At 37.5% G+C, this 17,053-nt stretch overlaps 1 protein-coding gene across 5 annotated transcripts in view; it reads right to left on the bottom strand.

Annotated features, from left to right (window-relative positions):
• RABGAP1L (RAB GTPase activating protein 1 like) overlaps positions 1-17,053 on the bottom strand; it is a 605,798-nt gene that overhangs the window by 141,533 nt on the left and 447,212 nt on the right. For 3 of the 5 annotated variants that reach the window (XM_044674101.1, XM_044674102.1, XM_044674100.1), the window contains one exon: positions 3,145-3,273. In XM_044674101.1, the coding sequence (XP_044530036.1) occupies positions 3,145-3,273 (129 nt within the window). Of the gene's footprint in view, positions 1-3,144; positions 3,274-13,365; positions 13,609-17,053 lie in introns of those variants that run through there. The other 2 variants (XM_044674103.1, XM_044674106.1) reach the window with 2 other exon arrangements.

Raw genomic sequence — 17,053 nt, 5'->3', positions numbered from 1 at the left:
TACATATATATGTATATATATATATATATGGCAGAAGTAAGGGTTAGGCAATGGGGGTTAAGTGACTTGTTCAGGGTCACACAGGTAGGAAGAGTTTGAGGTCAGATTTTTTTTTTTAAACCCTTAACTTCTGTGTATTGGCTCCTAGGTGGAAGAGTGGTAAGGGTGGGCAATGGGGGTCAAGTGACTTGCCCAGGGTCACACAGCTGGGAAGTGTCTGAGGCCAGAGTTGAACCTAGGACCTCCTGCCTCTAGGCCTGACTCTCAATCCACTGAGCTACCCAGCTGCCCCCTGAGGTCAGATTTGAACCCAAGATCACTTCTCTCCAGGCCTGGCTCTCTATCCACTGAGCCACCTAGCTATCCCCAGAATAGGATATTCTTTGCTTACAATGAACTAGGACTGGGTTATTAATAAAACGTGTATACAAAGAAGTTGGCCGTGAAAATTTATAATTTTACTTTGAGAAAGCCAATTTTCCTCTGACTTTTCCTATGATGAAAGAAATAATTTTAATTAAAAACTAACTTCCTAAGCAAGTCTCTGGATGGTAGTTTTACTTATTACTTTTATTTCACAACCCCTAATATGAGGGAGTTAAATCAGGTGATTTCTAAGGTTATTTTTTATGGAAATCCTGATACTAATCTTAAATAGGCTGAAAATAAGGAATTTGATAATCAAAACAGTTGTCTACTTACAATGATGACATCATCTTTATTCTGGATCTCTAATGACAAGCTGACATTTTTATATGACTTTAAGTTTTATGATGTTCTTTTTACATATATTAACCCACTTCGACCTTAAGAAAACCTTAGAAGTAAGTTCTGTATTATAATCATCCTTATTTTACAGATGGAGAACCAAAGGTTGAGGAAATCAAATTACTTAATCAGGTCAGAAGGCTACTATAAAGCTACAACTAGAACTCAGATCTTTTTACTCTCTTACCATGGTTCTTTCCATTATACCAAGCTGCCTGCCTATCATATACCCTCTTCTTAAAAAGTAATCATAATTTCTTTTAAAATCTCTGGCATATACCACTGTATTGGTGATATTTTGACTCTCATTCTTACCTATCTAAGTGTTTCTGCTCTTCACATCTTCTCCAAGTTGTAGCACCTCGATCCCACATAATCAAGCAAAAGTCAGGAGACAAGAGTTTCCAGGCTCAGCTCTCTTCCTGATTACGATAGGATACTTACATTTTCCCTGCCTCAATTTCCCCATCTGACCATCTTTTGTGGATCTTACAAGGAAAAAGAAAAGTACTGTGGGAAGTGCTCCAAATAACTTTGAGGAAAAAGTATAACCACAACAATCCTATTTATGATTAATTATAATTAAATCACCCAGCTTTCATTTAACACATGTACTTTTGGAATGTTCTTTTCAAACCATATTTTAGGTCAGTTCTACAACTTTTATTATTTATACCTGTGAATCCTATTTTTCTCCCTTTGGCAATCATTGGCTACCTTGGCTCCCTATAAACACTCATCAGTTCTATGATGAAAAAGTAGTTCCCTGCAGCTTCACCAAGGCTGGATAGACATTCTTAGTCTTTTAGTCTCTTTAATCCTCTATCCCTTGGGGGTGGGAGGAAATTTCCTTTGAAAACATACCTTTTAAAAATTCTTACCAGTAGCCTTTTATTTCCTACCCTTTCACCTTTGAGATAAATGCTTTCTTTCATCCCCCATATGATATTCTTCATTATCCCCAAAGAATTGAAACTATAGTTGACCCAAAGAGAGATGTAAGGTAGGTATACACAAGTTGCAATATTTTGTTAATGATAATTTGGGTACAAAAAGTATCACATTAGATGAGACAACACAAGAGCTACAGTGGTACCTAGGGAACATCCAAAGACCTACAGGGAGACCTCAAAGCCTTTAGAGGATGATGGGAATATCTGTACGAGAATTTCACAGGTCAAGAAGATGAAGATGGTTTGCAATCAGAAGTACTAAAGACTTAAAAGTAGAAAGTGATCAAATTAAACGGGCAATGAATTGTTAGAAACAAAGGATATTTATTTAATTTGAGGTGAAATTAATAAAGTAGAAACAGCAATTGACATATTAGAGATCCAAAAGTCCTACAGTCCTAACTTTCTAAGTTTTTTAGGACATCTTTTATGCATGTATTGGTGTGGATATATTTGTGTGTAGATTTATAAACATATAGATTTATATATATGTATATATATACATATATATAAATCCTCACTATGTCTGTGTAAAGCCGTATAGTAAAAAAAGAGTGACATGACCTCTAAAATCTCTCAAGGATGAATATTCTATGATACTTTATTAAAAAAAAACAAAACCTCATGGAATATATAACAGATAGAAAATCAGGCACATCTTATAGAGAGGCAGAGAGTGAGGTCTTGAGGTCTGATTATTTAAAGTTCAAGGCATGAACTTCACTGTCCTCAGGAATTCATCCTCATCCTTATTGTCACTCAATACTACAAATATCTAGACAGATAAAAATGTGAAATTCTTTCTAGCCCAGGTTTAAAATACAGTGTTAATGTTTTTAAATTTCATCAGCTTTCCCAGATCAATGTGCTTGCAATAATTTCAATGTATATGAGACAGATGGAGGTAGAGGTCAGAAGAATAGATGTTCAAATGTTTTTAGATCTTCACAGAAGGGAAAGAACTGCATAGGCATGCTCTTTTTGGGTTGCCCTGAACAATGTAAAGCCAGATGGTGAAAGCAGAATATCAAATCTGCTGCTATGGAAACCACCATCACAGCAACCCATTCAAGACCCTAACCTTTTGGGCAACTCTTTGATTTCCTGTTGTTACTAGCTGGACCTGCTGTCCTTCACATATATCCACCAACCTGAGAGAAATCTCTTTAAGAATCTAAGTGGTTTCATGACATATATCCTTCACACTAAAAATAAGTACATCCTATTATGACAAAGCAGACCATCAGAAATCCAAGGCAAAATGTAACATGTTTTTTCTTCACTAATCCTGGCAAAACCCACAACACGCAGAAGAATGACTTAATAGTTTTTTTTCACGTCTTCTTGCTGTTCTTCAGATTCCACCTTTATTCATCAAATACACATTACTTGTGGAAGTCAAGAAATGAAACAATCATCTTACCTTGATGTTACATGCTTGTTCCATCAACCTCCGGGCATTTTCTTCTGCCCTGTACCTCTTTGGAAGCTGGACTCTGAAAAACTTTAAAGCACCTTCGAAGTCAGCCTGCAGAAGGTCTTCCTTGGATGTCTGTAACACATTTCCAAGGAAGATCATGATATTTTTGCTTATATTTATGATAACAATTATAAAGGCAAGATTTATTTTCCTGAATAAAGTCAATGATACAATGGTTCTAAAGCCATTGAGGTGGGAAATCATGCCTATCCTATCTTCTCTGCCATAAGCTAAAACTGGTTGCATACCAAGAAATCCCATTCAAAGAAGCTATATGAGAAGGTGCTATCAAATTAACATGCTTATCCTATGACAGATGAAGGCTAGGAAAGTTCATCCTCCAAAAGTTTACCCAGACAGAGGTTCTAAGTAAAGAAAAATATCTTACAAAGAGGACATGGTATTTTAAGGTTAATCTCTAATTCTAGGAGAGGGGTGGGCTGGGAGAGGCATTTTTAAATCACTTTCTATGGTAGAATTGATACAAGTAATGGTTCCAAGGCAGAAGAGTGTTTAGGGGTAGGCAATTGGGGTTAAGTGACTTGCCCAGAGTCACACAGCTAGGAAGAGTCACTCTGGGTCCAGAACTCTGTCTACTATATCACCTCACTGCTCTGAAAGAAAATTAACATCTAGTGACAAAAATAGGTTTTTATACTTTAATACTGAAAATGCTTCTTTATGATAACATAAGTAATTTTCATTTCAAATGGTGTGAATATGTTAAGGTTTAGATGGAGGATATATAAGTCAAAAGAAAATATGTCCCTAAAAGTAGTTGATGGCTGTTTAAATAAAGAGAAAGAATGAGTAAAGAAATAAAAAATAAAAACATGGAGACTGGAAATCATAAGACTATGTGTTAAGTAGAATATTTTGTCACTTTAATGCCATGATAAACACAGGTAAAATTTACTACCTTAAAGCCTTTGTTTGAAAGGCATGCTCCTGCCCTTAGCAGGGTATGACTGGCACCCAGTAACTCTGCTATTATTACTATTCTTGCAATGAATTCTTCTGAATTCCTGCTCCTTCCCACCCATCATTTCCATTTACAGTAATGTTTAACTGAAACCAATAAAAATTCAATTGCTATTAATATTGGGCAGGATTTTATAACTCTAATCTTGTCAGCAGAGAGCAGAGTTAGTAACAGTGGTGGCCACAGAAAATTAAGCTTAAGCCGACATCTGACCTTGCACTCATTGCTCCATGATACTCATGGCAGGAATCAGAGGTAGTTGGGAGTGTTGTAGCACCATCTTGGTTGTCACCTCTTCAACATATCCCATTTGGAAGCTATCATTGCTGGCGACCACTAAATGGATATTGGATTGGATTGAACTTTGGCACCACAGAGTCCCTCCCTAACCCAAATATCAGCCTCTGTGCTATCTTGAAAGTTGCTTGGGGTATCCATATTCCATTCCCATACACCATACATTTTACCATACATCATGCCCCTAGAGATTTGTTCTTCAAGCAAATAAAAGGAATGAAAGCTATATTTGTCTCTAGAATAGCCCTTTCCTGCTCTCTCAGTGCTCATCTGTTTGCCTAATTATTATCTCATTTGATCCCCACAAAACCCCAAGCGGTAGGTACAATTATCATTCCCTCTTTACTGATGAGGAAATTGAGGCAAACAGAGGAAAGGAGGAAATAAACTAAGAGAAAAGAAAGGCTAGAGTCCTTATTTTTAGGTACTTTCTGGTGCAATTTCTTTTTTTAATTTTTGTTTTTTGAATCTATATTATGTCATTTGCTCCCTGGTTCATATCCTCACTGCCCTCCCACCATGAAACTCTGGGCTTCGTTCCTGTATCTCTGGCTCTGATAGGTGATTTCTGCTTAATCTAGCCAGATTCCAAGATACTTCCTGGCCATTCCTACAACGTGGCCACCATAACTGCACTTCTTCACAATATGTTCCTTGACCCACTTTCCACCAATTTTATGAGTTTGTTGAATTTTCCCATTGAAAATATAAGGAGCAGGGCAGCTAGGTGGTTCAGTGGATTGAGAGCCAGGCCTGGTGACAGGAGGTCCTGGGCTCAAATCTGGTCTCAAACACCTCCTAGCTGGGTGACCCTGGGCAAATCACTAAGCCCCCATTGCCTTGCCCTTACTACTCTTCTGTCTTTTCTGCCTTGGAACCAATACACAATATTGACTCTCATATGGAAGGGAAAGGGAAAGGGAAGAGGAGGAGAAACAGGAGGATGGGGAGGAGAGGGAGGAGGAGGAAAAAGAGGAGGAAGAAGAAGAAAAGTTGAGGGCAAGAATTGTCTTGCTTGCTTTTATTTGATGATGATGATGATGATGATAATGATGATGATGATACAAATAACTAACATCTCTATAACACCAAAACTGTGCTAAGCACTTTACAATTATCTCATTTGATCCTGACAGCAATCCTGGTAAGTAGATGCTATTATTATCCCCATTTTATAGATAAAGAAACTGAGTCAGAGATTAAGTGACTTGTCCAGGATCACACAGCTAAAAAGTGTCTGAGAATGGATTTGAACTCAAGTCTGGCTCCATTCCCAGTATTTTACACACTGTAATACCTAAGTGCCTCAGCTATATATTATTTGTATCTCCAATACTTTTTATTTTTAAACCTTTATTTTCTGTCTTAGTACCAGTTCTGAGATAAAGAAGTGGCAAGAGCCAGGTAACTGGGTAAGTGACCCAGAGCCACATAGCTAGGAAGTGTCTGTGACCAGATTTGAAACCAGATCCTCCTGACCTCAGGCCTGGCACTCCATTCTCTGGGCTACCCAGCTGTCCTGGTACTGTATCTCCACTGCTTAACACAGAGCCTGACACATAATAAGCTGATAAGTGCATGCTTGCTTGTTTGCTCTATTGGCTCTCTCTCTCTGTGTCTTTATTTCTTTCTTTGTCTGTCTGTCTCTGTCTCTCTGTCTTTCTTTGTGACTCTGCTATCTCTGTCTTTCTGTCTCTCTCTTCCTGTCTCTGTCTGTCTTTCTCTCCTCTGCTGTCTCTATCTTTCTCTTTTTCTCTGTTTCTCTCTGTCTTTCTCTCTGTCTCTGTCTCTGTCTCTCATATTATTACTATGTGAGTAGATTAACTGAAAAGTCTTAAGGAGTTAACTTTCCATGTTCCAACCTAGTCTGGATCTGGGATGCCTCCTCCCCTTTAAAGAAGTAATACTTCAGTAAACCATTCTTGATTGGTTTAGGTACAATGCCAAATATATAATGAAGTGACATCAAATAAATATTTCAGTCTGCGAAAGGGCTTATAAACTCTAGAGCTGAGCTTTAATCTAAGTCACAGTGTTTTCTATATATTAAAGGAAAAGGAGATAGAAACCAGTGAGAATCAGATGACAGGAGCGGAGCTACAATGGTACCCCTCAAAGACATTAAGAGAGCCAGGAAACAGTCTCAAACATGTTGCACAGTTCTTCCATGGAGGATTTATACAAAGATCTGAATAAGAATCACATACGTTATGAAGGTATGGAGAGGTTCCAATTTCTATTAGTAGATGAAGTAACCAAACCAATGACATTATAGATCCATCCAAGTATAAACTAGAGTGCCAAAAAGAAACACAAATTGTTTGGAACTCAATTCTCCTGTTAGGACTCATAAAAATAGCTCTCAAAACAATAATGAGGGGCAGCAGGGTGGCTCAATGGATTGAGAGCCAGGCTTAGAGATAGGGGAATTCAAATCTGGCCTCAGACACTTTCTAGTTATGTGAACTTAGGCAAATCATTTAACTCCCATTGCCTGGACCTTACCACTTTTCTTCCTTGGAACCAATACACAGTTTTGATTCTAAGATGAAATATAAGGGTTAAAAAAAACAATAATGGCTTTCTAGCCCAATCAATGAATAATACCCTATATACCAGGCACTAGAAATATGATAAAAGCAAAACCAGTTCCTGTCCTCAAGGAGTTTATATTATAAAGGAGGAGAGAATAAAAATGATGGTGATGATGATAGCATACATGTACTTAAATGTTTACAAAGTGTCTTACATATAATATCTCATTCAATTCTTGTAATTGTAACAACCCTGCCAAATAGAAACCATCACTATCCTTTTCCAGATGAAGAAACCTAGGCTGAGAGGCTGAGTTTCCCAGGGTCACATGGTTCATTAAATGTCTGAAGTAGAATTTGAACCCAGGTCTTACTGGCTCTAGGTCTAACACTCTATCCTTTGTACCACCAAGCTGCTTAAATTGGTGTATATATAAGATGTAGAATGGATGAAAAATAACCTTATAGGGGAAGGCACTGGAAGATAGACTGAATGAGAAAGGATCCTTGGAGATGGTAGCATTTGTGTAATAATTAGTAATGTACCAACTGTGGCAACAGGTGTCATTCTTATCAGGAAAAAAATTAATTTTACTATAATATGAGAATTAATATTAATCAAATCAGCAAATAAATATTTATTATACTTGGTTTACTCTGATAATAACATCTGAGCTTTAAAACATATCCCTTAAAACATATAGGCTGATATTTCAGCAACTAAATACAAAAACCCAAACAGGATGTGTTGATTCTTAGATTATTGCTTTCTCTTTATTGTCATCATAGGAAGGGAAATGGATTAAAAATATTCTTCAAAACGGAATATTTAATTAGGATTTGTCTACATTTCCCCCCAGGATAGCACCTGGGAACATTTTCATTGCGTGTATTTGTGCTCTAAAGTGAAAAAAAAAGTGGGGCCCCACTCATTTCCCCATTTTCCAAGGTATTTTTATTTGCTAAAGAATGTTAATAAAAGATAAAATGCCAACCCAAACTAAGGGCATTTCTAGTAAAGGAGAAAATGTAGTAGTTTCTTTCCACTTCCAGGATATAGAAAAAGTCTATTATGATTTTGTAACACACTTTAAAATCACAGATGGAAAATGCTTACATCTCTTTCTGTTCCTATGCCCTAAAAAAACTCAACAAGAATAACAGGAAGGTCAAAGTAATTGAGAGATGTTTTATTTACTCTTATTACAGGATCCAGGGCTGTGTTTGCTCTTGCAGATAATTAGAAACTTTTCACTAATCTGGCATCAAATAGTGATATGATGGAGTAATTAACAATGAGAGTTTCAAATGCTACCCTTTCCTACATTTAAGTAGAAATTACACATGAAATAAAGCAATAAGCATTTGTTATTATTATTATTATTATGTGCTTTCTATGTGCAGGCCTATGAGTAGAATAATGGACTAATCTAAGACAAGTCCTTAATGTAGACAAGATAGCATGTCTCTACATCACTGTGATATGTTATAAATTGAAATAGAAAAATGTGTTTAAAAGGAGCAAGAGAAAGCAAGAAGGACATTAATTTCCTCATGGTTCATTTGCTGAGCATCATCTAAAATGAGAATATACAAACATATGGGGTTCTTTGTTTTTTAGAGATCCAATTCTATATTCACCAGAGAGAAAGGCGATTGTTATTCACTCCATAAAAATACTGTTTCACAACAGGTTTCATCAGTGGATCCCTTTTAAGTAATAAGTCATTCCACCTAGTAGTCCTTCCCCTAAAGCTTAATGCATTTAAAACGAAATTTTGCAAAAAAAAAAAAAATGCCTTACAAATTAATTCCGAGTGTCTCCTTTCATCTTGGGCAATTTTAGTCTATCTTCTGAACACAGCTATCCCAAACCCAATGAGTATCTAAAGGGTTGCTTGGATTATGATAGAGGTGACAATAGTGGATATAGAAGGGTAGTAGCTTCTATTATCCTCTTCTTTTTTCAGTTCTAGTCTTTTTAAGGTCAATAAGGCATTTGTAAAGTATGCATTGCACTTTAGATATTAAGAAATATTACTGAAATGAAACATCAATTCACTGGCTTCCACTATGGTGATGGAGCCTCTAGACCTCCAGAGAACTCCTTCCCAAATGGAAGAGCAAACTCACCTAGCTTTGGCTTTCTATCCTGCTGCTAAACTATCCTGGAAAGTTTGATGGTGGATAAGGGTATCCAAACTTATTTGATATATTCTATGAAGCCAGAACCAGTTTATGTCTCAGATTCTATCCTGTCATATACCAGAAAACCAAGGTCTATTCACTGTGGGCATTATGTTATTTACAAGATCTAACTTGAAGAAGAATAATCGAAGCACTGTTATCACTGATAAGAAAAAGGCTATGATAACAACTATCCATACATTCCACTCATGTCTTTGACTTCCAAAACTCTCTTCCCTGATTCCTTGTTACCCTGTGTTGTATCCCGAGTCTAGTACAATGAAAACCCTTTGGGGAAAGATATTGTATCTCCAGTGTCTGGACTGGGAAAATTTTAGGTATTTAATAAATATGTGCATATTCATTCATTCAACTGGTAAAGAACTAAGGAAGGATTTAATTACATTTGTAATTTTAACACTAGTATAAGGGACTTGCTATAGTTACCTATCTAGGGGAGGAAAAGGACTCTTAATTTATATCTACAGGTTAAAATTATACTTATGAATATGCTTTTAATTCCTTTTCATAAGAGAAGGTTCTTTGGGCAAACTCACCAAAATATATATGGCTGCCAAGTAATAAAATAAAAAAATAGCAAAAACAAAATTACAAACCCATCTTCTCTACTATGGCCCAAGCAACTCCCTAGAGGCTTGCCAGATTTGGGATAGCCCTGTTTAGAAGAAAGGATACAGGATTCTGGAATTTATTAATATGATTTTTTCCAACTTTTTACAAAAAATTTTCACACTAGACAAATCAATCTTAATTGATAGAGGATCAACAAAGGCACATAAATACAGGTGCAAAATTGGCAATCTTTGGGGGAAAAAAAGGTGGAATTAAACTTTCTTCTAATTCTTACTTGCCACAAGGCATGTAACTATGGCCATGTGCCACTTCACACACTATTTTTAATGTGTTTTTTCCACTTAAAAACTGAATTGAGTGTCAGGTTTTTACAATGATAAATAGCAAAGCATCAAAAGATAATACATATAAATTCTGAATTCACTTCAAGTAGTAATATTCTAAATTCTGATAAGCACAGCAAATTCTTGGTTTAATTTAATAGAAGGTTATTTTTAAATATATAGGTTTTTAAAAAAAACTTAATGATTCCTCTCTCCATCTTTATCCCAATTATACTTTTAGACTTTTTTCTGGGGATGGGGAGTTATAGTAGTAATCATAGGGGCTTTCTATTTTGCTAGGGTTAATTCAGGGGCAGGGGGAGGCAGTTAAAATCTGGAAATTATCGTAAAGCATAGTTTTAACAGAAGTTAACTAGCATCCTCAATTCTTTCTTCTGAACAGAATTCTTTCTTCTGAACTATCCCCAAACTGGTGAGCATCTAGGGAGCTGCCTGGACCACAGTAGAGGAGATAGGCTATGGGGTTTGTTTGGGGTTTTGCTATTTTTTATTTTATTACTTGGCAGCCATATACATTTTGGTGAGTCTGCCCATAGGAACCTTCTCTTATGAAAAGGAATATCTAATGTTATTTTCCTTACAAGTGGTGTCTAAAAGTCATCATTTGGCCCATTTCTAAAAAGTAATGCACTGAAATCTCAAATTCAAGGTCCAGGTCTAAAAGGATGCTAATCTTTCTAATAGCCTATCCTTTAGCCACATACAAGAATTCAGTGTATTTGTGATGGGATCCTTCCAAAGTTCAACCTGGGAAAAATGAACAAAGTTCAAAGCTATAAATCTATATAGTACCTTACCTTAACTATTACTAACTCCCCAACATTCTATGCATATTTAAAAAAAAACAATTTTAGCTTGCCCTTCTAGCTTTTCAAAAGTGAATGGGATCCCTTAAATAATTAAATAGGTTTTTTCAGTGGAGTTTACTTCTTCCCCATTCATATTCAAAATATGATTGAAAAGTGAAAGATTCATTGTAAATTTCTAAAAACTTGAGTGCATGTCCTCTTGTGATGGCAGAGAGACCGCAATGCTGCACGTGGTAGGATTCCTCATAGGTCTTTCCTTGATCCCACATCATTAGCCAGTTCAATAAGACAAGGCTGCACAACTGAACCTCACGCTGGCATAGGTTATAAAGAAGAGCAACTCAGTGGAACAACATAACCCAAACCAAAGTCATATTTCTAAATATACATGTGATTCTCAAAATGAAAAGTAACATGGTTCTCCCATTGATCTTTCTCAAGAGCAATTATGTGGACAAGACATATATAGTTCTAGAGATGCCTTTCATAAGCTTTTCACATGTAATAATGACAGAAGGCACTATCCCCCAGATCGCTGGTATCCAAACCCTCAAATGACCCAAATGGATACTACACCCATAGATATTCCAAACTGGTAATGACAAACCTATTGTACCTGAAAAATGTGATGTGAATGGGCTTCCTTCTGAAAGTTACAGATTGAAGCCCAAACTATGCTCTACAAAAAGTTACTTCTGGTTGATGCCAACTAAAGAAAGTTTTTATTCCTAAGGCAGATACCAATATGAAGGGTTACCAATATCAACTTATGTTTTACTTTATAACATCTTCAAAAACAGATTTTACTTTATAACATCTTCAAAAACAGAAAGCAATGACAGGAGAGCTACCATCAAAGACCACACGGTCATAAAGTTTAAATACTTTTTGAGAAGTTCGTTACATATTAAAAAATCCAAAATACTAATACTCCCTTTCCCCACTGTGGAATGTCAAGAATTCGATCGGTTTTCAAAATGTGAGATGCTCATGTCAAAGGTGCTTGTTCCTGAAAAAGCTTCTCTAAAAAATATTTCTAATAAAACAATGAATCTATCTCCTCTTTAGTTATAAAATTAAGGTTCATGAAAACAGAAATTTAACTGGTCAATGTGGATCTGAACTGAGCACAAGACTGCACATTTTGGTTTCTTTTTCTTCACACATCTCAGATAAAAATCCTTGCAAAATGCCCAACACAGTAAAAGGTAAGACAGAGCCTTCCTTGCATATAAGTGGTTTCCCAAATGCTTACTGAATTAAAATAAATCAAAATTATCTAATCTGAAAATCAAACCAAGTGTCTCCATCTCAAGATACACAAGGTACAGGATTCTGGTAAATACACCTTTCAATAAATATAACACCATATGTTTGTTAATCATATACCTAGAAAGCTTCAGAGCAAGGTAGATGATAGAAGGGCAGAGTTAAATCAAAAGCAACATGAATCAGGCTGGGAGGAGGGGTTTGAGAAATGGGTGAAATTCAGGAAAATAACACTAGGAGTGAAAGGATTCCAAAATAACACAAGTCCAACAATTTGGAATCCTATTAAACTCTATCAAGCAAAATGGGCAGATTCAATTCCTCTGGTCCAATTACCAGTGTAGAACTACTGTAAGCATGACAGAACAGTGGTGAGGTGTAGTTACCAAACCACTGAAGAGAAATGGGTAATAACCCTGCATCACCGGTTGCTACTATTTAAATTTAACTTTGTGGGGAGGATGAAGGATGATTTTTTTTTCTTATTTGGCAATATGAGTGATGAGCAAGTCTGACTTCCCAGTACCATTTGTGACATACCAGCTTCAGATCATTTAAAAGATTCTCATTTCAGTTGTTCCAATAGGTAAAAACACCTTGAACTATATCCTGCCCAGGTATTTTTGGACATTTCCCCCCTGACAAAAATGGAAATCCAAGTTAGCAACCAAAGAGAACGATTAAATGGAAAATAACCTTTGATGCTACTCCTTCAGATGCTTAGTTGTAATGTTAGCTTTTAAATTCAGCTTTAAGGTACATGAATAACAGAACTCCTCACAGCAAGCATGGGTGCATTTTGCTTCATCATCTACAGTAGCAACCAGAGGAATATACTAGCTAACATGGAGTTAAACCCTGGAAGAGGATTCCATGCTCTAAGCAAATAGCCTTTGGGATACAGCCCTCCAGAGCTAGGATCCCCTCCTGCCAATTAAGGAGTGGCATGGACCAGGTTCAGGAGGGGGCCCCTTGGCAGTCCTTGGCCAGAAGGATAATGGCCATTCAGCAATTCCTTCAAGGTAGGGTAGGAAAGGAGAAGAAAACAGAAGAAACTACAAGCCTGGTCCAGGGGTACAAGGGGTTCTCCTAGGCATAGGTGCTGACAGATTTCCTTAAAATGAAGTTCAATAAAAAAGTGGTCTCACCGCCAGAAGCCGTGGCACAAACAGGCGATGCCCCATCCCCAGAAGTTCCAGCACTCGGCATGCGTACTCATTCACCAGCTTGCTCCTTTCGTCGTGCATGTCCTGGGACTTTTTGACAGGAGGTGTGAGCTTAGTAGCTGGGGTTGGGCAGGGCACCCCTTCTTCCATGAGCAGTAAGAGGTAAGTATCCAGAATGAGAAGACTTGGTCTTTCTAGCCACAATTTGAAGAACTACAGAGGAAGGGGAGCTGGTCTGAGGTCTCCCCTCGAGGATGGCGTACACGCCTGAGTGGGGTGGGAATTGCCAGCTAACGTCTAGAGAAGAGCATTTTGACTAGCTACCATGAAAGCCAACCACCCACTATTCCAGAGCCCCTGAAGTAGCTTGGCAAAGCAAAACAAAAAGCAAACGTTGATTTGAATACAAAACAGTGAAGCTAAGAATACAGCCAAGAGTGAGTGCCCAAGAGTTCAGATGAAAAAAAGAAAGAAAAGGTTACCACCACCCGTAGCAGGGTCTCGGGTGTGAGTGTGTGTGCGTGTGTGTTTGTGTATAAGTGAGCAGACAGCAGCGGCAGGAGCCGGGAAGCGAGGGCAGTTGTGAGGCTGCAAGGAGAAAAGGATGAGCTCATTGCAATCTCTGATTCGTGACAAGCAGGGCTGCCGCTTCTGCTGCTGCTGCCACCACCGCTGCTGCTGCCTCTCGCAGTGAATCAGTAATGAAGGGGTAGGAAAAGAAGGGGAGGGAGGAGGAGGGAGGTGAATAAGCATGCAGGGTGTGTCTCAGGGGAGAATGCTGTAATAAGAAGCCAATGGCGAGCCAGCCATTGGACAGATGCGCTTCTCCCCCTCCCCATCCACCTTCAATCAATGGTAGTCTGACAGCTTCTGCTGTGGAAGCCCAAGTCCGCAGACAGATGAACTAGCTCCTCTTAGCATGTGATTGTCGAGTGAAAAAAGCAGCCGGCCTGCCAGCGAAAAGCCTGACCTTTCTTCCCTCCTGCTTTCTAATAACGAGAATAAAGCTCCAAGATAATGCCGGGCATTGCTAGCAGGATGCTCTGGTCCCTGCCCGATCGCTGAGGGAACTGGAGGGGTGGCGCAAGGGCGAACGATGGAGCGTCGAGGGAAGACCAAGGACTAAACCTCCAAGAAGCAGGGATGACACACCCTGTGTCTGAACTGTTTGTATAACGCTAATGATATTTTGCAGTGCTAGGACGTTCCCCAGCCTTTCGGCATATTGGAAAGTCTGGTCGCAAGTACCCGACTGATTTTATGAGCATACAGAATTTCCAAAAGGCAAACATCTTGGATATGACAAGGCTGTTACTGGAAATGCAAACACTTGGAAAATATTAAAGTTGGGCTTCTCAGATTAATATGGACCCTCTGAGATGAGGGACCTCTGATAATCAAAATCCCAATTTTTCATCTAAAATCTCATTTTCATATTCACTGGGAAAATTCATTTGTGATTGAGAATAATATTAAATAGGCATCATCTCTATAGTATTGTCATCTGCAACCTAGTCACTGTAGAACATCCAAGTGTTCTTCAATTCATTTTATATTATCTATCTTATTTTCCTTAGAGGCACAGGTTAAGTTGAACAGCAAGTAAGAGGCCAACTCTTGAAAACTGGCCATAAATGACAACTGACAACTGGTTCAGGTCCCATGACCCAATAAGATGAATTAAGTTTAACACTTCAGTGTATTCTCTATATGATGCAATCTAAGACAATGGAACTTGGAACAAGTTATTTTAGCTACTGAGCCTCAGTTTCCTTCATTACAAAATTTAAATCAGAACTCTAAGATGAAGAAAGTGGGCAGGTGGCCATTAAGGGTCCTGTACTATATTTCTTAGGGACAGAATAACTGAGAAAAAAAATTTAAACTACCAAAAAATAGAATTTAAAAGGTCTTTATTTCCCTCTTATTTTTTCCTGAAAAAAAACTAGAAAACCAAACATTTTGATCTTTTTTCAGGAAGACAAAATATTTTAGACCAAATGTTTATATAGTTATCTAGGCTATACTCCACCACAATAATTTATATTAAAAAAAACCCTATGCAACAGGATTTTAGAACTGAGAGCTTAAAAAGGACCTTAAAGTCCAATTTTATCATTTCATGGATGAGATAAATAAAGCTGGCAGAGATTAATGGATTTTTCAAGATCAAAAAATCAGTGAGTAAATAATTGCTGAGATTCAAATTCAGTTCCTTTGATTACAAATCTAGGACTCTCTTCCATGCCACATTGCCTATTTTTATTGAAAAATTGGCTACATTAGCATATGATCATAGGTTTAAAATGAAAAGGAGTTCTCTAAGACATGGGCTCTGAACCTAGAGATCAAGGATCCAACAGATGCCCGTTGACAGATTTTGGGGGACCTGTGAATGAATTTAATATTTGATAACTTAATTTTGTAATTGGGTTTCCTTTGTAATCCTATGTATTTTAGCTTGTGATTTATTTTTTGACATTTTTTTAGTTTGAATATTTTCTCCTAGTTACATATTTCATGTTCTTTCCCTCTCCCCCAACCCCCCCTAAAGCCCCCTTAGCCGACGCACAATTCCACTGGGTTTTACAGGTATCATTGATCAAGACCTAATTCCATATTATTGATAGTTGGACTAGCGTTATCATTTAGTGTCTACATCCCCCATAATATCTCCAACAGCCCATGTGTTCAAGCAGTTGTTTTTCTTCTGTGTTTCTTCTCCCACAGTTCTTCCTCTGAATGTGGCTGGTTTTCTTTCTCATAAGTCCCTCAGCCTTGCTCTGGATCCTTGCATTGCTGTTAGTAGAGAAGTCCATTATGTTCGATTGTACCACAGTGTATCAGTCTCTGTGTACAATGTTCTTCTGGATCTGCTCCTTTCACTCTGCATCAGTTCCTGGAGGTCATTCCAGTTCACATGGAATTCCTCCAGTTCTTTATTCCTTCAAGCACAATAGTATTCCATCACCAACAGATACCACAATTTGTCCAGCCATTCCCCAATCAAAGGACATTCTCTTATTTTTCAATTTTTTGCCACCACAAAGAGCACGGCTATAAATATTTTTGTGCAAGTTTTTTTTCCTTATTATTTCTTTGGCGTATAATCCAAGCAATGGTATGGCTGGATCAAAAGGCAGATAGTCTTTTAAAGCCCTTTAAGCATAGTTCCAAATTGCCCTCCAGAATGGTTGGATCAGTTCACAACTCCACCAGCAATTTAGCTTGTGATTTAAAAGCATTATTTTGAGAAGGATTTTGCCATACTGCCAAAGGTGTCATGACACAAAAGATGAAAAAAGTGACTTGTCCACGGTCACACAGCTAGTATTAGTAGGATTTCAATGGAGATTCTGTTTCAAAAGCCAATACATTTTTTTTTGCTGTACCATGCTGCTCTCAATTTACTGTACACTAACCACAGACATGAGCTCCTTTCCCATCAAATATCTTCAAAAAGAGGCTGGATGACCATTTTGTTAGCCAAGTGAGAGCACAACACAACTTCAATTTCAAGAACAAGATAAAATTCTGTTCCTATGGGGTACTACTATTTTCATTAGTGAGGGAAAAATAATTTGGTTCCTTCTTTCCCAGTGGGTTTCCTTTTATTGCCATCAATTTGTACTGTAATATATAAATAAATATAAATATAAATATAATATAT

Source organism: Gracilinanus agilis, chromosome 4, assembly GCF_016433145.1.
Source record: "Gracilinanus agilis isolate LMUSP501 chromosome 4, AgileGrace, whole genome shotgun sequence".
NCBI classification, from domain to species: domain Eukaryota; kingdom Metazoa; phylum Chordata; class Mammalia; order Didelphimorphia; family Didelphidae; genus Gracilinanus; species Gracilinanus agilis.
The sequence above is the reverse complement of the archived record's forward strand: the minus strand, read 5'-3'. Positions and strand labels throughout refer to the sequence as shown.